Source organism: Achroia grisella, unplaced genomic scaffold (assembly GCF_030625045.1).
Source record: "Achroia grisella isolate CSIRO2021 unplaced genomic scaffold, CSIRO_AGI_Agris_v1 utg558, whole genome shotgun sequence".
Taxonomy (NCBI): domain Eukaryota; kingdom Metazoa; phylum Arthropoda; class Insecta; order Lepidoptera; family Pyralidae; genus Achroia; species Achroia grisella.
The window spans coordinates 376,928-401,376 of NW_026712938.1; the positions used below are offsets into that span (position 1 = coordinate 376,928).

At 32.5% G+C, this 24,449-nt stretch overlaps 1 protein-coding gene across 1 annotated transcript; it reads left to right on the plus strand.

The window, feature by feature from the left end:
- On the plus strand, window positions 1–24,449 carry LOC131848452 (uncharacterized). The gene is made up of 24 exons (XM_059198319.1): window positions 1–1,036; window positions 1,244–1,380; window positions 2,368–2,528; window positions 3,070–3,342; window positions 3,645–3,765; window positions 4,060–4,358; window positions 5,014–5,145; window positions 5,225–5,334; window positions 6,406–6,622; window positions 7,079–7,568; window positions 7,659–7,769; window positions 8,547–8,741; window positions 9,190–9,251; window positions 10,147–10,298; window positions 15,200–15,360; window positions 15,821–15,894; window positions 16,299–16,396; window positions 17,037–17,199; window positions 17,951–18,068; window positions 18,685–18,861; window positions 20,219–20,372; window positions 20,691–20,936; window positions 21,924–22,096; window positions 22,737–24,449. The coding sequence occupies exons 1-24, from the start codon at window positions 1–3 to the stop codon at window positions 22,779–22,781; spliced, it is 4,905 nt and encodes a 1,634-aa protein (XP_059054302.1). The 3' UTR covers window positions 22,782–24,449.

Sequence of the window (24,449 nt, forward strand, 5' to 3'; positions counted from 1 at the left end):
ATGGATGATGACTCTAAAGAGTATAGAAGAAATAAGCCACAGCAAAAGTTTTACAAACCAGGTAGTGGGCCGTTAAGACGCTCGAGTTATGGTTCAGATGCAAAAATGGATCAATACGGCCCTCAAAATTCCGTCAATGATGATGTTTTGAATCAGAAAAGTAAAGATTATTCAATGACAAATACCCGCCACAAAAAGCCAGAGCAGCAACTATACGTGCCTAGGTCAGGTGATACATGTTTAGATGATAGACAGTCTAAACACAAGAGGAGTGATAATTCTAGTCAGTACAACAATAAAAAAATGTTCAATAGATCGGAGAAACATGGTTATGGAACTGGATCAGGATCATATTCCAGAGGTGCTTCAAGAAGAGATAGACCACTTGCAGATAACCATTACAAAGATAACGTAAGAAGTAACGACCTTAATTATAATAGGCAATCTAGGCAAGTATCTGAAACAAGATCTATGTCACCCACTCATTGCACACAACAGAAGAGTAATACAGACCGAAACCGTGATAGTAGAAGTATGGAAACTTCTGCAGGCAGACATATGTCAGGTGGTGGTGGAAAACCACCCTCTGGTAGACGAAACTCAGCAGGATATTCTTCAGATTCATCAAGATCTAAGTATTCAAATTTAGACAATGTCCCTCCAAGGTTTCGAAAGAATATTTTAGAACAATCTGGGCGCTCTTTTGATAGTATTGATAAAATTAATAGAGACAGACATGCTTCAAATCCATCTATTCCTCCTAGTTATAATCAAGGTCAATTTTCCAATTCCAATTTGACTTGGTCACAAACACTGCCATCAAGAGGGAGAGGAAGACTCAGAGACAATGAGAGCTTTGATAGAGAAAAGTTTATAAATTCATACTTGAAGAATTATGATGTGCATAATTCCAGGGGATCAACTCCTAGTAGTTCCTACATGAATTTGTATGAACCAAATGTATTAGATAATCAAAATGAAAAGAATGTGGCATTGTCTAGCAGTATTGATAACCAAGCTGAATATAATGACAATTGTAAGTAATTTTGTTAATTTCTTTGTATTTCCCATATTAAAATAATAAATTCAATAAATAATGTGTTAATTGTACTAGGTAGAAATTTACTATATATTTATAATACAGTTACAATTTGTGTGTTCTAATTATTGTATGGATTTTTCTATTCAAATATCTATTGTATTACATATTCATATGTTTTTTTATATTTAATTTATATTTCAGCTATTAAAAATGGAATAAATGATGAGAATAGTGATGTATCATTCAATCATAGTGAGAGCAAACAAGAGTCTGATAGTCAACATGACAATGAAACTATATCTCAGATTACATCTAGTCTTTTAGATATGACTTATTTGGTAAGTTGTGCATGTAATGTAGTCCGGGATATTAGTAGCATAACTCAATAGTTTAATATAGTACAATATAATATAGTACAATATAATATAGTATAATCAGGTTATAACCATCCAATAAGCTAGGGATAAAGTGGGACCAATTACTAATACTCAACTTTAGTTACTAATACTTAACTAATGTTAAGTATTAGTAATGGCAACTGTGACTCTATTACTGGCAGTGCATTCTGTTAGTTCAATCTTTATGACATCCTCTTCTGGAAACCATTATACCTAATTCAAATTAAATTTGCCACTATGGGTTAATTGACCTGATTTTATAATCTTGCACTGGGAGGTACCTTAATTTGCTGTTTCATTATGATGGTAACCAAATTGATCCCACCTTGTTGGTGCTCATAACCAAAGATTGGAAATATTTACCCAACTGCACTGGGTTTCTTTTCATCAAAATTACATTTGGTTGGAATAATGACCTCATCTGTGCTCATAGTGTATGGTGGTAGGCCTGAAGGATGATTATATTATAATGATATTAGATCACTTAAGCTGAATTCACCAGGAATTAACTGAAATGCTTTCAAGGGGGTATGTTTTAAGGACAAGATATTTACAGTACTTTCTTAAACAGTGATCCTAATAGTTTCAATTATGCCAAATTTCCTTCTATTATTTTTCTCAAAAAAATTACATTTTATCATATTAATGTTGGATACATTAATATGTGAAGTAAAATGGTTTGCCTTACATATGCTGTAAAAAAACTTTCATTCAAACTATACACTGTATTATGCAAGAAGTCTCTGCTTCAATTTATTTCAACTCTAAGAACAACATATACTTTACACCCCTTAAGTGTTTTAATGAAAGATTCAGTGAATGTGATTCAACATCGAAACAGAAACAATGCAGCAATGCATCCTTGCTGTGTATGTAGCTATGCCTTCTTAACAAAATGTTAAATTGTTCTATTGATGTTCAATTTAGGACTGGACTGAAGAAGTTGAGAAAAATATTAAATTTGATGACATGGGTTCAACTTCAACTAGCTTTTCAAAAAATATACAATCATCAGAATTACAAGAAAATAAATCATCTGAGCCTCGAGATTCTAAAAGAAGCACTAGACCCCGGCGTAAGGATCGAAGGTATTTCATTTGTATATTTTTATATTTTAACTCCTATATTTATGCATATAAATGACTAGAAGAGCTTGATCATATTACGTAACTGAGAAATACCTAAACAGAGCAATAAATATCAGAATTATTTAAAATAATAATCATTTACTCCAATATACTTACATTTTTGACATTAGAATTAGTATATCAGTTTCTGTAAGTTAATTAAATTATCTATCTGTATATACATCATTTCACTTTCATCTATACAAATATTATAAAACTGAAGAGTTTCTTTGTTTGAGGGCTAATGATGCGTGCGCTGTGCGAACGAAGTCGCGGACGCAGCCACTATTGTATATTATCATAATTGTAACACTGCTACCTACATCTGCCTTGCTATTACGAAGTAATGCATATTATAACTAATATGCATTACATCTTATAATAAACATTCTTATTTATACAATGTTGTTTAGGATTCTTTTTTGGGTCTCACAAGCAAAACCATCCTTTCATTTATTAATGTTCTCTATTATTTCTATTTATGTTTAATATTATTTGTTAGGAGTTCAAGCAGAGGCCATAGAAATTCTGAAAAGAAATCTGAGAGAAATAGAAAAGATAGTAATAATAGTGTTCAACATGAATTAGATAAAAATCGAAAAGATAGCAATACAAGTGTTCAACATGAAACAATATTGTCAAACCTGAAACAAAGAGAAAGAGAGAGACGAGACAGTCACAAAAGCAATCGCTCCTCAACCATTGGTAACAGTAGAGATGATCTGGATCGGTGGCGTTCTTTACGTTCTTATAGCAGAGAACATAGCTCAGAAAGGTAATGCATTCGTCAATAATATAATATCTAATTATAGCCTAAACTAATTAGTCATACTACTTATTTTACGTTTTAATTAATATTTTCAATTTAGAAGGAGTTGGCAAGTGTAATATTTATAAATATGGATGCTAAAATTTTAAACATTCAATTGTATTAAATAAAGTTAATATGTATAATTCGAATTTCCTAAAATTGTTTTTTAAATCATGCCATCTAAATATTCAAAACATGAAATTTTGTATCTAAGATTCTAATGTATTAGCGCCGCATTTATTATATCCCGATATTGATTGTTTTAGGAGGATAGTTTCGCAATGTAATAGCAGAGATACATCTACTGTTCGTGCAGTCAGTCCAAGGGATAATGAAGGTTTTCGTATTCCAACATCTAAGTCAGCAGTTTGGTCCTCAGGCAACCAGGTAAACTCTAACGTGTTTTATGTGGATGTAGTTTCTTGAATTCTGCAGAAAAGTATACCTGGCATTACCTTGGTATTGTGACTCTGACGTCCGTAAAATCATTTAGGGCACAAAGGTTTGGTCATTTTGTTTGATTTAAAGAAGTTGAGATTTAAATAGAATACTGTAGAGTCAAGGAATTATATACATGTTAAAAATCTTAATTTTTATGTTAATACATAATATATTATTATATATATAATAATTTATTATTATACTTGAAATTTCTGATTATAATGTGGTTTAAAATTTCAGAAGAACGGTTCTTGGGCGAGCGGTCGTACTCCAAGCACAGAGCGCGGGCGTCAATCGCCTATGATGAACAATATGGTTAAAGACGGTGGTGGTGACGGGCCGGCTGGTGGTGGTCGTCGTAATCGCAAACGCACAAGTCGCCGCCGTGCAATCAAGCAATCCGACGGCGCTCAAAATAACCATCCCTCTCATTCGACACATGCTGCTCATCATGTGCCAGGTCTTGCTTCATCTACTTCTACGTCGACCAACTGGCGGGAAGAAATCCTCGAATCTAAAAAACAGGCTACGCATGACAGGTGATTTTACAAGATGTCTTTCAAACTTACATCTTTGAAATATTCTCATAGGCTAACTCAACGTCTTCACCATTGTAATGGGTAATGGGCTTCTTTAAATTACAGAACATGAATTTCAAATATTTTTGAGTCTTCTGTCCTATTCACAGCTGGTCACTTTTGTACCTAATGTGTGATGTCATCTAATTTACTCTTTTATACCGAATTTCACTAAGAAACTCATCAAAAACAATTTAAATCTTATGTTTACATATTATAGATGAAGGTGGAAATAACCCATAATAATAATAGTCCAGGACACTACACAGCGCTATCTCTAAGCTTACCTACAGGACAATCCTACTGTCTTGAAATTTGTTCTGTCTATCTACCTTTTTCATATCAATTTCAAACAATCGTAAGTCAGATTTTTAACTTGACTGATATTTAATAATTCGAACTTATAATTTCTAGGGTTTATAAGACGGGATAGTAAAGCATATCATTGTCAGTACTTTTGTGTTCTAATAAATAATAAGATTTTCAGCTATTGCTATAATTCAATGATTTACTTGTTATGGCGCAAAATAACATAATAAAATTAATTTTTAAATGTATTTTGCAAATTAGTTACAACAACATTTTATGTAATGTTTATATCTATTCTATATTACAGACAATCGGATGGACATTCACAGAGGAATATATTAAACGCTATGTCAGAGAAATCTATATCAGAGAATGCTTCACATCCTGGTTTGATCGTACTCCCTCAAAGTTCTATCAATCATATACACAAAGATCATGGGTTTGTATAGTTCAATTTTATCTTATAAAAATGTATGATTATATAGAAATAAAAATTAGAATAAAAAATTTTTTTCCAGGCGTGTTGGGACCTCAGAAAATCAAAAATTACTATATGATCATCAAAACCCATCTAAACCGATAATAGTGCAAACTGGTTCCAATAAAGGAGATGTAAGAATGGATGGATGTGAGTAAATTTACTGATAATACTTATACATAATTAAAGTTTTATGTTATATAGAAGTCAAATTCTATTCTTATGATGTAGACACTTTGGTGACTCTAGAAAATAAGATATATTCACATAATAATGTATCGGGACTTGATCTCTTTTGCTTTTAGGTCTTCTAGTATTACAAAAAAGATCTGTCAATACAACAAAAAAATCTGTCTTTTGTTAGAGGTCTTAACTTGTAACAAATCAACAAATATTTTTCATAAATATTATTATTGAACTAGACAGTTTGCTGTCTGTTAGTCGTGCAAACTAGCGCCGGTTACTGCATCCGATTGTAAAGTTTGCCTCGATTACATTCTCAGTTATTTGTTTTCATTGTCACTGAATATTACAGCTGTAAACTCATTAATTCAATAAAAACATTACACACACTACCATATATTTGACGTACATCCTTATAGCAATATAGTTATAGACAATAGAACTTTAATACCTTATAATTTAAATAAATTATAATTGAATTTCGACCATTGGGCGACCTAGTATTTATAATTACAATCGGTAGTTTAATTAATTATCGTTTGGGTTTTTATTAATTAGCGACAATTGTTGCGGCTATACCCGAATGTAGTTGTAAAAATAAGGGTGTAAAAGGGATTGTAATTTTATGGTGTTGGTCCTGTGTAGATAATATTTATAATTTAATGTTAAGTAGGAATGTGTAGTTCAAGTAAATACGAGTTAGTACTTAATACTGTTGTTTAGTTTTTTTTACCAAAAAGGATATAATATAAAATACAGTTTAAATTGTTATTTAGTCTTTATAAGTATAATATGAGTAAATATAAAAACATTGGGAGTATTATTAATGAAAAATGATTTAAGTAGTATCTAAATTTGTAGGTATGTTTTTTTGTAATTCTTTATTTTACAGATTATGTATTGAAGGATACATATGACTTATAAAATAAATATGTACAATGGACTTATCCAAAAAAGGGATTCCTTCCCGACAACCAGTAGTTGTAGGTATAGGAATATTCCTAACTTTAATGTAATTAAACTGAGATGGGACTGCAGGCGTGAGGGACTCGGGCCGGTTTATGGGCGCAGGGGGCGGCGGCGGCGGCGGCGGCGGCGGCGGCGGCCTGCAGTACGAGGCCGGGGAGGCGGCGCGGGCGGCGCGCCACCGCACGCTACTGCAGAAAGTGGATCGCGCCGACGCCGTCCTACAGACACACGCTCTACGAGGTCCCCTGGCGCTCGCCGCGCATTGGAACGACGTCGCTGACACCAGGTACGCAATAATCAATCGCTAGAACTATAATAATGATAACTACCCCGGAAAATTCACACAGCGCCCTCTAGTCCCAAGCTAAACAGAGCTTCTGTTATGGGTACTAGATAACCGATATTAATACATAGATATTTTTTGTAAATACATACATAATGTACATATAAAATACCCAGACCGATACAAACAATAATACTTATGAATAAAAATGTTTTACCGTGAGAGGAATCGAACCCACGACCATTGGAAGAAAAGCGGTGTGCTAAACCGTTAGACCACCGAGGCTGTCAATAATATATATTTAATATTAACACTGTTCAAGTATTGTTGTATTTAATTTTAAACAACGGAATATTGACAGCCAATTGTAAGTTATAAAAAGCCATTTAAGTAGATGTATTATTATATAGTTTATACATGCTTTTTTATATATTTAAATAATTTCTGATAATTTCGCAGGTCATTCTTGCAGAATACCCTACATCAGCTTCTTATGTCAGATCTAAAATATTGCCAGTCTGATAATATAGAACACCACTTTTGGAAGATTTTGTACTATAACTTTATAGAAGTATTAAGAAAGAGTTTTTCCCAAGTGTCGCCCGATGATAAGTCCAAAATAGTCCATTTAATAAACATCATCATTGAGGAGGGTAATATTTTCTTCGAAAATCTTGTCCAGATGTTAGAAAAAACTTATAAGTTTAATATTGAAGAGTATATAAACGATAATCATTTATTGCCGCCCAAAGGACTCGGCTACGTGGGTCTAGCCTTGATCTCCGTTCAGAAGCTATATATATTTCTTGGAGACTTAGCTAGGTACAAGGAACAAGTGAATGAAACTAATAATTATGCAAAAAGTAAATTTTGGTACACAAAAGCTCAACAGATAAATCCTAAAAATGGACGGCCTTATAACCAATTAGCTATTTTAGCAGTATATGCGGTAAGTGTCTCAGTTTACTTTTTTTACTCTAATATATATTTATTATTTATTTGTTTGAGTCTGGTAATAATAAATCCTGATTATTTGCAGAGACGAAAATTGGATGCTGTGTATTACTACATGAGAAGTTTAATGTCATCAAATCCATTTAGTTCAGCAAGAGAAAGTTTAATATCCCTATTTGACGAAAACAGAAAAAAGGTATTTGTTTTATAAAAGCATATAAACGTCTTTATTACAGTAATCCACTATTGTTCCATTAGTGGTCACGATTTTCTTCTCTTTTCCGCTACTTTTTGCAGTAAAAAGGTTTAAATTTAATCGTTATTCTAATTGTAAGATATTTGTTAATGTAGCGATCTAATTATTTACTTACAAAATATAAGATAATCTCAGTTTTGAATTACGTACGCTAAATGTTACTGTTAAAAGTAATTTATATAAACAATAGCAAATTTGCATAAATAAAATAACTTATATTTTCAAGAAAGTTTGAATTATACAAAATCTTATCGGGGACTTGCCTTAATTATCATTATTTATTATTTTTTTATTTATTTTGAATGATTATCTAAAAAGTCCTCATGTAGCAAGCTTGAATGGCAATAACTCAGAAAACTTCTGATTAAACTATCACTTAAAATTCAGCTTTTGATAGTAGTATAATATAAAAGTAATTATATAATATAATGTATTTTTTTTTAATTATATATATTCTTTATTGCATTTTTAAATACAAGATTTCAAATAACTAGGTATTAGAAATGTTGTTAGCAAAAGAGGACTTATCCCTAATGTATTATAAGCCATTTTAAACATTTCTACCTCAATGCTGAAGTTGTAATAATATTACATTTATTAGTGTGAGGTGTATACTATACCATTACTATTCTATCATTGAAGTTTTAAGCTCGTAACAAGAGACGTTTTGAAATTTCGTATATAAAAATATTATTTTATTTTATAATGTTCCAACAGTACGAAGCGGCAGAGCGTAAACGAAGAGTGGCTTTAGAGAACTCTCGCAGTGCCGAAAACGGCAGCGGGAATGGGGTGAACGGCGTCCCGGGCGGACTGCGGCGCGAGGTGTGGGTGCGGCCCAGCGGACACCGCACCACCACGCTGCGCCACCACGCGCCCGACGACCGCCTCGCTACTATGACCTCCGTCGAGGTACCATCGTATTTATAAAATACCTATTACTTGTTTTTACACGTACGCTCTTTCAGAACGAAACGTGCAGTTTAGGCTAAGAATAAGAAAAATATAGGTTTGGTTAGTTTAGTTTACTTTGAAATAAACTAATATATAAATATTTTATCCAATTAGATAAAATTTAGATAAAATCCGTAATCTCTTGGTCAGCTTAATATTTATCATCTAGAAAAAATAAATGAGGCTAATTTTAAGGGGTTTTCATAAATTTGTTCTGGGTGATCACCTTCTGTTTACATCATCAGATCAGCTAATGGTATACATAAATGTATCACCTTAGTTGAAAAATATCAGAAATTTACATAGAAATTTGCAAGTTATATAAAATCTTGTAAAAATAAATTAATGTGAGTGCATATCAAACTGTAGTGTATTCAGTACTATTTAGAATTTTGTTTTGTTGCAGTTGAATAAAAACTTCATTACTAGTTATTTGCACGTGCACGGAAAACTCTTCACAAAAATTGGGTAAGTCGGTTATTTATAATATTAGAACAAAATTGAATATTCAATAGAATAGGTCAATACAATTCCGGAAAAAAATAGACATAGAATAAAATAAAGCGTCAGTAATATTTTTAAAAATCGTAATTAAGTGATGTCCTTAAATACAGACAATTCAAACTAGAGTATATTTAAAATAAACCACAGCGAGAAATATTGGTTTATAGCATATATAATCTATCTCTTATAAGTTATAATACACTAAAATAGTCTATAAATATAAGATCAGATTCAATCTTCTTGCAAAAAAATATTCTCCTATCTGTATGCCATCAAACTTATACTACACTCTTGTTAACATTTTTCTTTTTTCCTCGTTCAAAGATTAATGGACAGTAACGCCGGTAAACAAACTGCCCCTACAGTGGCCATTCCTTTTTATGTATATATTACCAATAACTGACTTTTATATTGTAAAAAAAATACATATAATATATAACTACCTAAGTTATCGCATCTTCAAAACAGGGTTTTGTGTATAAATAAAACAAGGCAATTTATCACACAACTTTATTAATATTTATTGCAGCAATTAATTTTATAAAAATAGTTTTTCAAATTTATTTATCCATATCTTATTTATTTCACTATAACAGGTCCATTCAATCCTACACTATGATATAAACGCATGTTAATTTCATTTGCTGTATTTACTTCACAATATTTACATATTTTTAGAAATAGTTTTACCTATTTTCAATTCTGATAAAAAGTATTGACTTAATTCTGAACTAAAATAATAAAAATATTGATCTATCAGTCTTTACCTTTAAAGACATGCCAAAAAAATACTAGTTTTTATTACCTAAGTTTTTATTTACATCTTGTAGAAGGATATTTATAAAAGTGATATTCTCAGCATGGAAACTTTCCACGAAAGTGCCAGTGAGATGTTACGTCAGTTTCGCGCGCTGTTGCATCGGCAGCCACTACCAACTCCAGCTGCCCGTCTCCTACAACTCACCGCACTCAATATGTATGCCGTTGAAACTACTACTTCCTCACTAAAAGGTACTGTACTCGTTAATTTAAGAATTAATATGTTTTACATCAAATGTGCCTCGTAGCAGATAGTCGCTGGCATTATACTGGTCAACCAGTGCTAACCTAATCTTTATGATCTTTCCATCTAAGCAATCGAATACTGATGAATAGAAGATTAAATTGTTTCGCATTTCGATCGTTCACTTGTTTAGACAGATTAATTATATATGAACAGAATGACTAATTTCATTAAATGACTTACGACTACAATATATATGTTAGATTTGCATCTGGATCAGTATGAATGCTAGAATTCTATTTATAGGTATATTTATATCGATTTGTTTGAGACATACTGATAATCCGTAGAAATTTGTCGAATTTCTACAGGTATCAGTCGTCGGCCTATCTATACTTACGTCTACCACCAACTTTGTGTTTACTTCTCACATAGTTTGATATCCAATCAGTGACAGGGTCGAATCATTTCTACAAATGCATCCAAGTTGGACCACGTAAACCTAACACTTGAGCCCTCAGAAATCACGTTCTGCAAGAGGTAACGCAACGTACAACATAACAAAATACTGAGCGTTCCTAAAGAAGCAAAGTAGAAAATTGAAAAAATTTAATCTTCATACGACACACAATTTACTTGATCATACTATACATATTCTATGAAAAGTGCAAAATTTATTTTCTTTTTTCAACTTTGTTATCATGAAGAGTATTATATGTGATTTTGAACTTTGGTTATACCCTTTTCGGCTAACGTTGTGTTAGCTATGGTAATCACTTTGTATTGCTGCTGCAGCTTATTGCAGTTGACAGTCAGCTGGTTTGCCATTTCAGTCACAAAACATGTACAGTATAAAACGTTATATTTCTAAGCAGAACTTTTCCTAGTTTATTGTAACCACCAACAGGGATAACAATCATGAGGTATAGTCATTGTTATTATTATTATATACGAACATAGATGTTTTACCGTTAATAACTTAATTTATTATTTTGCCCATTATAATTAACGATGGTTAATGAATTCTATATTAAAGATGATTGAATAGCATCGTTATAAAACTTAATTGAAAACCTGTTCACATAAATGCCATTCTAAGTTACAGTATTTTTAATATTTTTTGTTAATAAATGATTTATCGTTCTAATTTATTATATTCGTAGTTTTTCCTAGTTACTATCCTCATGCTATTACATAGCATACTGAGGAACTTCCGTAGTCGATGTCGTTATTAACAATTTTTAAATCCATTCTAAATACTACCTGTTTTTAACCGATAAAAAGGAGGAAGAGCCTCTTTAATTTGACTGTATTTTTTTTAGAAATTTTTACACGAGCCGATTTTGAATATTTACTTTGAAAGCTTATAAATTTTGTCTAATTTTGACCTGTTTTTGAGTTATTCATATTGAAATTTTTGCATCCTGTATACTTGTAATTATAGATAGTACTCTGTTCAAGCCACTAAAAATACATTTCAATCGCATTATTAAAGAGAGTTTTGATCAAATTTATATGGGCTCCAAGAGAACCATCAGCTAAAATATATTAATTTAAGGGGGTCTTCCTATGTGACGGCAGTATTTAGGATTTTTTTTCTACGACCAGTAAATATTTAGAGCTTCAAGTTTTTTATCATTTATTAACACATATTTGGACAGTATAAATATAAAATTTCAGCTAAAAATATTCAGTCAAACTAGAGTTACAGCGCTCTGAACACCCCCGCCTCGAAAAAAAGAGCTCCCACTTCCTCCACGATTCCGGCTGATCGGCTTATCTGAAAAAAAAAAAAAAACGGCGTTTTAATTTGTAGGCTTAAAAGCACGGAATGACCTATAATCAAATGAATATAAAAAAAATTGGATTTTTGATAGACATTTGAAATAAAAGTTGCAAATTAGGCGTTTTTTTTTTTTTGTTTTTTGCTATAAAAAAATCGAAGTTTTGAAAATTTTCGATTGATAATAGTTCATTCCATGCGTTTACATATATTGAGTGTGCCCTGTAAATTTCAAGTAATTCGGTCCAGCCGTTTCTGAGATACAATGGAGGAAAGTTTGAAAAACACAGTTTTGAGAAAAACGCGTTTAAAGTTTCAAAGTCCGTTAAAAACTATTAAAATATCAACTTACTCTCAATCGGCGATGCCTGGTCCATAGAGTATTCCTTCCTCTTCCTCGTGAAACTCTTTTAAAGCAGATTGTTCAGCTCTTGAGTCAATCCTGGCTTGTTTAACGACATCACTTACGCGCCGCTCAGAGCGTAAGATTCGCTTTTCATCCCGTTTCTCAACATACGCTTGGGCTTCACGACCAACAGGGCATCCCATAATCGACATAACTTTTAAAATACCTTGAAAACCTTCATTAAAGATAATAACTGCTAAGTAGCTAGCAATTTCAACAACTTTGGGACCAGAATGAAGATGTTTAGGAGCGAAAGTCCAAATCAAAGAATTCAAAGATTCGTTATTGTTTTGTGTCTCTGCTCCTAAACAACGAATTAATAATTCGTCTTTCGATAAATCTTCGAAAACCGGTTTGATAGCTTCTTGGACTTGCGGAATTAGAGGTGGTTTATCGTGATGAAATTGGTCCAGTTCATTATTAGCTTCAGCCTTACGCCATTTACACCAACTGTCTTCGCCTTCTGGACAAAATTGATGCTGAGGGTTTTCATCAGAAGAACATTTGTGATAGTACGTTGCCCAAACTTCCTTTCTCATATCTTCAAGCGAATCTGGATGGCGTCGAATTGCTAATTCTCTCTTCGAAGTTCAACCAAGACTAAAATAACTTCGGTAAAATATTATAACAATATAAATTTCTGTTTAAGTCTGTAGAAACGTGTCTAAACTTGTATAAACAAATATATTAATAAAAGGGAGGCCAGGTATAAAGCCGACGGTACACAATAGGCCCGGTCTCTAACTGCCAACTCACCGCTTCGAACCGCTCTTTCTTTTACCTGCTGTATCTTTAAAACGACTTCGCATTTTCTAAAATCGCTTTACTACCGTATTCTAGACATGTTAAGGGAGCAATTTATGAAAAAAAAAAAATCGATTTTTTCAACCCATCACATAGGAAGACCCCCTTAATTTGGTACACCTAAAAAAAATCAGAGGTATCACCCAAAAAAACACAGTCGAATTCAGAACGGCTCCTTTTTTTTGAAGAATTTTGAAAAAGGCAGATAATTTCCTTGTTCAAACAACTTAACAAAAAGGGACCGGCAAATTTTTATGATGATTAATTTAATAATTTATGGGTCTATTGTTAATTTTTAACTAATAAATTTAAATATTAATCAAATAAGGTATTTATCAAGAAAGCTTTTTCTTTAGAAAAAATGCGTCTCAAAGTGGTTCCATCAAATTGCAAAGTTTACTAGTGGCGCCGAACGATTTATTGCCTGTACGTTCGTAATAAGTGAATAACGACAGTCACTGCTCGATTAAACAAAAGAAAACTTTATTACTGTAAGTGATATTTTAAACGAAAGACGATGCTCTTTGCTTATAGTTGTCCGCTTTTTATTGAAACGAGTTTTGCGACATTGTTAGATGGATTGCAAAGATTGTCCCTTGCCGTTTATGTTACGCGTATTTGCTTATGTAGTGTAAAACGAATGTAATTTAAATTATTTTGTGTTTATATAATATGATGATAATATAAATAAGTTGTATGTTTTCGATTTACTAAATTAATATGAAGTGGGCATGTAAATGCGGCTATTTCCTGTGACGCCGTCCGGACGCAGTAAAGCTTTGTAATTACAAATTACAAGTTATCGAAGGTTGATGCACTACACTCACGTCGGCACTGCGATGCTGCGGTACTGTGAACCGCTTGTGCTGCGTCCGTGCATCTCACAAATGCGCCTATGACGAGGACAGGTTCAACAAACTGACTCGGCTACGCGACGGCTTCGGCACGGCGACGGCTACTCTTTTACGCCATTATACATAATGATGTTTTGAATTATTAAAGTGAAATTATGGCGTTCGGGAACCTTAATTGCACTATGTGAATATGCCCTTTGGCAATGTACAGTAAATGGAAAATTGCAGAAAACATCTCAGGATAACGTTCGGACACTAAATAATATTATGTTTTATTGTAGGTTAGTCCCTAACTCTTTTTGTAATCATAGAAAATAGATGACTTCCATTTATTATTTACGCAAAAATATAGTTGTTTATAAAGTGTCCTAAAGATTCGATTGGATAAATAAATAGTCACTATCTAGATAACGAGTAATAACGTGATATCAAAACGATGCGTGTATGTATAGGTACATGCGCAGATATCGGGAGAGGTTGTAAGTGTATTTGCAGGTGCAATCCATGATATTTTTAGCAACATCTATTTATACCAGACCGGCTTTGCGTCTTCAACTAGCTGTCGGTCATCTTCCACTGATGGAAACCGAGGACGTCCCATAATCATATTTCACTTGTACGGCCGTTTTATTCATTTTCAGTACTTGTTTCTCCATCTTACCATGATCCGGAGAAACCTGTCCTCATACAATTTCAATTGTTTCCAGTATTCTATTATGTAGAATAATATTTCTCTTTGGCAATTTTATGTATAAGATAGACACATAAGATATAGTTCTAATTAAATTTATAAGATGAGTAAAAGTTTATCGAATTACACCTAGATACTTTAGGAGTAGAATTTAAATATTTTATTTATTAAAATACATTTGTATATTTTTATCTATGTATACAAAACAGCTTTACTAATGTGTTGTATATGTAAAATTGAGTTTGTTTGTTATCTCTTGAAAGGAAAAACTTTCTTATTCCGATCAATGATTACAAATCAGACTCCCTAACGAAGTTTTGGGGAGATATTAATAGAATAATAAAAAATATATATGAGACATATTTAAACAGACGGAAGCAACAGCGGCAAACGATCAGCGTGGCTTGATTGTGCATTGGGAGTGTCGCTGCTGATGTTCGGCGCGTTGCTCGAAAGATGTTGCGCGCTGCTTCCCGAGCCTGCACATACGCAACACCACACCGACGCACTGTTGCTGCTGCCTGCTATCAAGGTCCTTATTACGATAATTTTGTAAAACTTTTCTTTGAAGCTAAATTATTTACCAAAAGTAATGATAAATAATACACACATCGCTATTTAAACACGAAGTACGCACAATTTATAATATAGGTTCTTTGAAAATTAATTCCACAGTTTGTACAGTGTTCTTACGAGTCCTTACGAATGGTAATACATATAGGATATGCATTACTACTCTTGAGAACTAAGGTACTAATATAATGTGCTTCTTTTTGGGAAAAGGTTGCGTTGTTTTTTTAGTTGTTTATTTTACATTTTAATAAAAATTAAATTACTTTAAATACATGACCAATTTTAATTAATAAGACAATTCAAACAAATTTCTATTTCACGGTGGAATTAATTAAATTGACTGCTATATCTTCATATTTGTTATATGTTAGATGTAATTATTTGTTACTACATGTTATTAAACACATTGTTCTTTATAGGTGTGGTCCGACTGGATGCTATGTCATAGCAGTATATGGAATCCACCACCAGAATTGAATAATTTCGAAATGGAGTAAGTGTAATTTACTTTTAAAAATATTTTGTAAAATTGCTTATTCATTTTCAGCCAATTTTTTGTACTCTTTTACCAAATGTAAAAGGGAAAAAAAATTTGCTAATTTATGCAACAGGTATGAGATCAATCTTGTACTGAGTGGTGAGACATTTAATTTCAGTGTGAGAGTGCACGAAACGCAGCCAGTTTGAAATATTAATCAATTACCAACGTTCGTGAACTCTTTGAGTATTTGTGGACTCTTTAATCATTGTTTGTATATTATAATGCTTTCATGTATTCAAGTCTTAAAAAAAAACATTTTAATGTTTTTTATTTATCTTATTTATCTGTTCTGTTGCCTAGTCGTTCTAGATTGTCATAAATGATTAATTACGTAATTTTTATTTATTTTTGTCCAGAAGCGAGAACGATCCATGGGATTGGCTTGCGAAGCTTATGAATATCCTTGAAGCTCTTGATGACAAGTCAATAGAATTGGAAAACGAAGTAGTTGAAGGTAAGATACTATTAGTATAAATGTATAGTTTTACAATGATTTTGTAATATCTCAGTCACTTTTTCACGTTTGAACTGATTTGGTGTATACCAAATACAAATCACCTGTATAGGTGAACTTAATATTATATGAATAAATTTAGATATTGATGATTTATATTTTATATTTTGGATATTGATTGAATGTTTTATAGCTGTTATTCTAATTAATTGTAATTTTCAATCCTTTATGACAGAGCTAAATTCTTCTTAATGATAAAACCGCTGTCTCGCAAATGGTAACTTATATCAGGTTCTACTATAATTGAATTCGCAGTTTTTTTTGGCGTGATGTGGAATTTATTATAAGGATCGTATCATATTACGTGTTGCACTTATTGGGTCTACGCCCCGTTATGTAGCAGGTTGTCGGCCTTGAAGGCCATGGATTGGACGAATCGGCGTTATACACTCTGTAATTCGAAAATTGCTGTCTAATAAACTTGCCGAACGTGTGATTCGGAAAAAAAGTCATTTTTTTTTAAATTTTTATGCTATTTATATACTTCGGTTTTATTACAGTACTATTTACATTACGATAGCATTATTTTCTTATACAATATTGTGTAATATATCAATAATAAATGCAATTCATTGTGTAGGTTACGTATCGATCCGTCTCGCGGAAGACGCGTCGCTGGGCGGATTCACACCGCTGATGTACATGGAGCCAGCTATAGCGTGGGTGCGACATGAGCCAGCCGTGCAACAGCACGCTGCCGAGCATGCGTTGCGACTTAGAAAATTGCTGTTCTTTGGTACCGAGTAAGTAATCTATACATATAAATAAAATAGAAGTGTCTGTTTGTAATATTGAAATAACAGTTTTTTATTACATGCATATGAATATAAATACGGTACATACACCACATTAACATTTTTTACAATTTTTGTCTGTCTGTCTGTTTGTTCCGGCTAATCTCTGAAATGGATGGACCGATTTTAACAAAATTTTTTTGGCAGGTAGCTAATATAATAAGGAGTAACTTAGGGCACTTTTATTTTAGATGATTTTATTTTAGAAAAATAAGGCAAGGTTAAGATAAAAAATGTCAGTAATATTATATGTCTCGTTCGTTAATATACATGCGGTAGTACTTAGAATATACGAACAAAATAACTATGGATACACAATGCTACGCAGAGTCGAGATAAGCAGAATCTATAAATGTGCTGCTATAATATTGCCTAGGATAAAAGGTAAACCACGCTCAATACAAGTTAAACCTAAACCTTCACTTGCAAGGGGTTTTTAATAGATGTTTATGGAATGATACACTCGCATACGCTAACAGTAAATGTAGTATGCATGTAGTAGCGGGCCACCAGTGGATAATGATAATACGAGGATAAAGTTAGATCAGTGAAACCATAGTGGTGAATTCAACAGAAGGTCATCACGGTGCTTGTTGCCGTTACCACACCACGGTGCTTGTTGCCATTACCTACAATCCTCCCCTGTACAATGTTATAAAAGTGAATTGTGTTCAAAACAACAAATTTTTCTTTTATATAGGTATCTAGTGGGAGTAGAGCCGCCCGTCTTGCGGCTGGAGTATCCAACCAGCGCTCCTCCGCGATATGTCAGCGCTGTGCAGCGAGCGCAACCTCTTAATCCGCCCCTGCAACATTTGGTAAGCTCCAAAAGATTACAAATAATATACCGCCAACATCATTGGCAGTGTACATTGTCTTATGACATTCACGATGTGAAAATGAGTACTATTCACACTTCACTACATTCAACAAAGCCCTGGATAGTTGTGTCGCATGTTAGTAATAAGATACTGTTTGAATATATCGGTGATATTGATTTTGGATAAACATATAATTTTAATTATATTGTATAATAAAGTGGTGCAGGGCTGCTGTACTCAAGTAATTTGTTTATAGTTTACGATACATCATACTCATTATAATTTTGGTCGTTACTAAAATACTCGTAAAATTCATTACACTTCACTAAGAACCTTTACGATTTTATACCCTGTTATCAGAGATCATCACAATATTTTATCATATTAACGGGTTATATAAAGAAGCAGTAATATTTTATGGTGCATACTTTGTCTACGTAAATTGTATACTAACTAATTACAGACAAGAATGCTTTATATTGTACCTATTATGGATAGCTTGTCATTATTATGATATATAAATTGCCTGTTTGCTTGCTCTATATGTCAGAGTTATTTATAATAAATCACACAAAATGTTTCGTTCTTAATAAAACTGACGATTGTCTTGCAGTCGGAAGACTCTGAAGAAGAGGACAGTGTTAGTGCAGCGCCGAGCGAGTCAACCTCTCTCACTGACGGACTCGAAGGCCCGGAAGGCGCGGACGAGACCACTCTCAGACTGTTACGCCGTAAAGAGCAACTGGAGTCTAGAAAAGCTACTCTCGACAGGCGCCGGGAACGTATGCAGGTGTGTGTTTAAATTATTTGAAAGTTAAGTCTAATAGCGCAAGAGTCCTCTGAATTGTCAAACTCTTGAGACACCTAGTAGTGGAATAATAAATATAGAAGATACATAGATTGATTGAATATTCTTTATTTGCATTGCATTCTACAATGATAGAATATAGGTATGACTAATTAATAAACTAAACATATATGTATAGTTACGACAATTCGGCCTTTTTGCTGAAAACAATGTTTTCAAGACAAAATTACGAGTAACATTAGGAAATAGTGGGTAACATTCAAATAGGAATAAGAATGAATAATAATATAATTAACTAATTTACTTAAATAATACACAAAATATAAATATAGTGCAGTAAAGGACTTCAGCCTATAGTAATTATTTCTTAAAAGTTTTAAATATACCCAAAATGTTCTCAAATTAAAATATTAAAGTATACAATCGTTAAAATTTAACATTATTATACATATATTGAAGTAATCCGCGATTCTATTCTGTTCATATACATTGAAAATTAAATTCGTTTTCATGAATAACAAAGATAAATAAAATACCAATTTAATAGTAGTAAAATAAAAGGAAGTAATAAATTACTAAATTAAGATTTATATATAAATCTTAATTTAGTAATTTGTTAATTAACAACTATGTATTCTATATTTGCATGATTCGTATTCTCTGTATTATTGCATTAGATTATGCCATTTATGTGGTCTGGCCATATTAGTCATATGTTGCCTTTTCCTGGCTTTATACATGTTACAATGAAATAGGAAATTACATATTTATGAACACCTGGCATCTTATTTAATATTGTTAACCGGTTTTATCTAGATATTAGAAAATGCCTTAAGTCTGAGAAAAGCTGTCTCTCCATCCATCTCCATCATGATGTCCATCTCCGTCCGGAGATGGACATCACCTATACAGTACAGCGGTATTGCGTGTTGTATAGAATTTATGTAAAATATTACATTTTCGAAAACATTAAATTATTTATGAGTATGTGTGATATTTAAGAGGGCGCTTTCTATAATCCAGGAAACACAGCAGCTACCTATAAATGTTCACTCTTTTTTGTTTTTGATTGGCCTAACTTCCTATGAATGTATCTGTTTGGGATGCTTCATTATTAATAAAGTCAATTCAGTTTTAGCTTGAATAATATTATGGTAAATAGTTCTTTCGATATTTCTGTTAGGTTGCAACTAGCTGTGTTCATGGACTGACTGTAGTAGAGCTACATTATGTCATAGATAAAAGCAAATAAAATATTACCTGTGTTTATTGTCATTTAAATGAAAGTGGATTATTGATATAAATGTAACCAATTAAAAACAATTGTTTTATATCCTAGGAAATATTGGGCGGCGGTGGAGTGAGCGTGGAAGTGGAAGTACGACCACGGTGGTTGGTTCCTGATACCAACTGTTTCATCGACCATCTGCCGCTACTACAGTCTATTACGGAGGCATCCACACAGCCATATACTCTGGCCGTACCCCTTGTTGGTGAGATGTTTTTTAATTATAAATATCTTTATTACATTGCTCAGAAGCTTTGATCATAATGTAATCCAATCCATTAAATTAATTATTGACTACACAGTTATTTAGATGTTACAAATAATAATGATTGTATACAGGAATTTAATTAAAAAAAAGTAATTATATACTGAAAAAAAAACAGCGATACTTTTCGTACATGTATACGTAGTATACCATATACATGTAGTATCCCATAGTATGACTATTTATTCATCAATACCATGTTTCTAGATATCGCTGGCAACGGTAACGGTAACAACTGAAAGAATGTTTTTGTACTAGTGATGACGGAGCTAGAGGGTTTGAAGAAGTGTTCGCGCGTGGGAGAGCGGGCGAGTGCGGCGTTGGCATGGGTATGCGCGGGCGGTACGGGGGGTGCGGGGGGTGCGGTACGACTGGCCACTTCCCTCGGCAACTTACTCTCTTCTCGTGCATTCACCGCTGAAAGGGACCATTCCCGAGCAACAAACGATGACCGTGTTCTGGCCACTGCTGTTAATTTGCACACCAATCTCGCCACGGAAACTGGTAAGTATTTTGGGTGTATTTTATTTAAAAGAATACATGTTTGTTATGAATTGTAGACCTTGTAAAAAGTCGTCTGCATGGTTACTTCAGCTTCATCTTTTACAGCCTGCTTTCTGAGTTGTGTTGGTTGAATGATGAGATAAATTATTAAATTTGGGGTAAGAAGCATGACAATAGCAACTCATGTGTTGTCTCAACCCAGAAGACTAAGATCTAGTATCACGGGTGTCACATGATTTTACCATTCCTGTTATATTAAACATGTCAACACGCAGTGTCACTTCACAATATATTCTGTTTATGAAATTAAGTCTGTTTGAAGAAACATCTTAATTATTTGCGTTCTGTTTTTGCGAGTGAATATTCATGAATAGGACGAGAATAACAGTGTTTAATTTTATTTCTCCCAAGGATAATAATAAGGTGCTTTGAGCCCTATAATAGCTGTAGTTATAATTCACTTTCTGAATAGGTGCAGTTAAAGAGGTGTTTAAGTATTTAATAACTTTATCGTGAAAAAACAATCTTGTATTTAACAAAAATATCAACGCCAACAGAAGGGTCGCGTGCTGTTAATGTGTCATACAATTTCAATATCACAAGAACTTATGTGTGCTTGTGCTAAGTAAATTGTAATAGCACTTGCACAATCTTATTATTGAGCTTATTAAAAAATAGCCCTGTACAGACTGTATCAAATCCTAAGGCTGTCGAAACACAACATTAGGATTTGATGTAGCCTATAAGTTTTAAATTAATCATAAGATCTGCGCTTTAGAATGGTTACAAAAATCTCTACACTGGACTAGAGATTTTCCATTTGATCAGCCAAGTAATTGCGTAATATATATATGCATGCATTTATGCATAATATATTGTGTTGCACTATATTTTTATCAATAGGCTTAGATAGAGTAAACAGGCTCTTCCTCGAGTTTAGTCGATCCTTGCCCCATCGGAATTTAATGTAACAATATCCTTTTGTAGATACACGAGTTGATGACGGAAGTGAGTCAAAATTCGTAAAGCGTGTACGCGAAGTGGTACTACTGACCGATGACCGCAACCTCCGCGTGAAGGCGCTGGCGGCGGAACTACCGGCACGCGATTTGCCCTCCTTCATACAATGGGCTAGTCTGACTAATACCGATGCTGATACGGTTTGTCTTTTTTATATTAATGTTTTTCAGCAGACCTTTTTGAGCATTCAAATGGTTTTTGAAATGTAAAAGTTAGTCAAATATGCCCCTAAATAAGGTGCTGCTTGCTACGTTTGGCATTGCTGTTTTGTTTGCCTTTGTTTGTACTTAATTGTGAGCAAATTAACTGAGCTTACAGTTTTAGTCTCCAACAAGTTTAGCGTAAAATGGAAGTTTTAATTTTATTCAGATTTTGACGGCCACGGTGTTCTAGGAGATTTTTACACTGGCTCATTTCCGATAATCGCAGGATTCCTCACATAATGCAGTAAATAGTATTCAAGAGTATGATTATTTGTTGTGTCATTCTGAATGTGTTCTTCCCTAGAACATACATACATATGCATGTATTTCTATATGGACATCCTAGTTGTCTGGTACTAGCTTGTATTATACAAGCTCTGCTTAGCTTGGGAGTAAATGGCACTGTGTGACTTGTTACAAGAAAAAAAAGAAAAAATTCTACTGTTTAATACTCGAAACTATAAAACTGAAACTATGTTTGTGAGTAATAATTATTTTAAATGCAGTCATATGTAATTTTTAATGTAAATATTCGATTATTCCGCAATTAAATATTATAATATAAGTTTTGTTGCAGGCTTCATCGGTGGCGTCCGGCGACAAAAGCAATGCAAATAATTGATCCACTGACGATTACAGTCATCTGGAATCGTCCGATAATTTTTCAGCTATTTTAATGTTAACACGACATGCAATGTGACTTAATTTTTTGGGAGAGATTAGTGCTTAAATGATATCTGTTTGTATTCGACTGCCGGCCATGCAAGCTGGCAACACGAGAATGCGCGTATAATTCTAGTATAGGAATTGACTAGATTAAGTAAAACTTTAATACACCAATAAACAGTCTAAATAATATTAAAGTAAATTTTGTGAAACGCTTAAGGATCTAGCTTTATTTTCTTGAGTAAATTCTTTTTTATTATTTTTCTTAATTTTTGTTTTTATGCTACTAGATGAATCGTACATTTAATGTTAGTGAACTATTTTTATTTACTTATTTTGTAACATATTATGTATATTTTTTATTATTTTGTAGGTAGGTAATAGTAACAGAATATCGTGAATAAACTGTTACTTTTTGACATGAAGTACAGTTGTATGGTAACTATTTCCTAAATTAATTAAATAGCTTAATGACACAGAATCATTAAATAAGGACAAAACAGCATTATAATAAAATAAAGTGTATCATCATATATATATCAGTAATTTATATTGTACTGGAATTAAATAACTATCTAATGAATATTAGACGCGTAGTTTTGATAGCAATTATAGTTTATCGGTGAATTTGCATGAACCCAGTAAAGTTTTTCGTGCCATCGGTGCCATTGGCATGTTTAATAAATTTAAAATTACTCGGTGTGAATTGAATGCTATCTTTTATTAATATAATAATGTTTTGATAACTCTGAGATTTATGAATTGGCTATTTAGTGATTGTATTCACAACTCTTTTCGTAAGTTGAGAAATCACATCTTGTTAATTGTCACATTTCAAAATTGTGTTAACTTGTTAGATACAAACAAGGTCATTTCATGTTTTGATACGAGTTTATATAGAATTTATCTAAACAATTATACGAATTGCGTATTTTAACTTAGATTATACAAATGCTTCTAATAATGGAAATAAATTGCCATTATTTTTGAATATTTGTTAAAATGATTAGTTTAATGGAGTAGCATATTTATATTTGCAGTACAAACTTAGACTTCATATTCAATAGACAAATAATACATAGTGTTGAATTTAGAGCTGATTGGTATACACGGACAGCTTAACAAACTTTTTATTATATACATAATCGATCTGATGATATAAATAAGAATATATTTACAGGGTTAATCGTAAAGCATATACGAAGCCGAAACTTTATTGTAATGTTCCTGAAACTAAATAACTTTCCCCAAAGAACAAAGCGTAATCTCGGAAATTAAGTTTGAATATTTCTTACTAAATATTTTTTATTTTGTATGAAGTGTCCAAACTTTATCACATTTTAATTTTAATTTTGGTGAAAGTAATTAAGTTTTAAGAATACTATCACTAACATTCAAATTGGTATACGGCTGACCTTGTATATTAAATTGATATATATATACATATATATGATAAGATCTATAATTTTACACATCTACACATTATTTTGCGTTATAGATAAAAGTAAAAAAAATATATAAAACAGAATATAATAAATATTGACTACTATATAGTGATAAATATTTTAAAATGTTCATTTTTAATTTTTGAAACAAATCATGCTGTTACTTTTGTCTTAATCAT

Coding starts and splice junctions, on each gene's coding strand:
- LOC131848452 (XM_059198319.1), top strand. CDS start 1: ATGGATGATGACTCTAAAGAGTATAGAAGAAATAAGCCACAGCAAAAG. Junction 1,037..1,243: donor AGCTGAATATAATGACAATT/GTAAGTAATTTT, acceptor TTTATATTTCAG/CTATTAAAAATGGAATAAAT. Junction 22,097..22,736: donor CTAATACCGATGCTGATACG/GTTTGTCTTTTT, acceptor GTTTTGTTGCAG/GCTTCATCGGTGGCGTCCGG.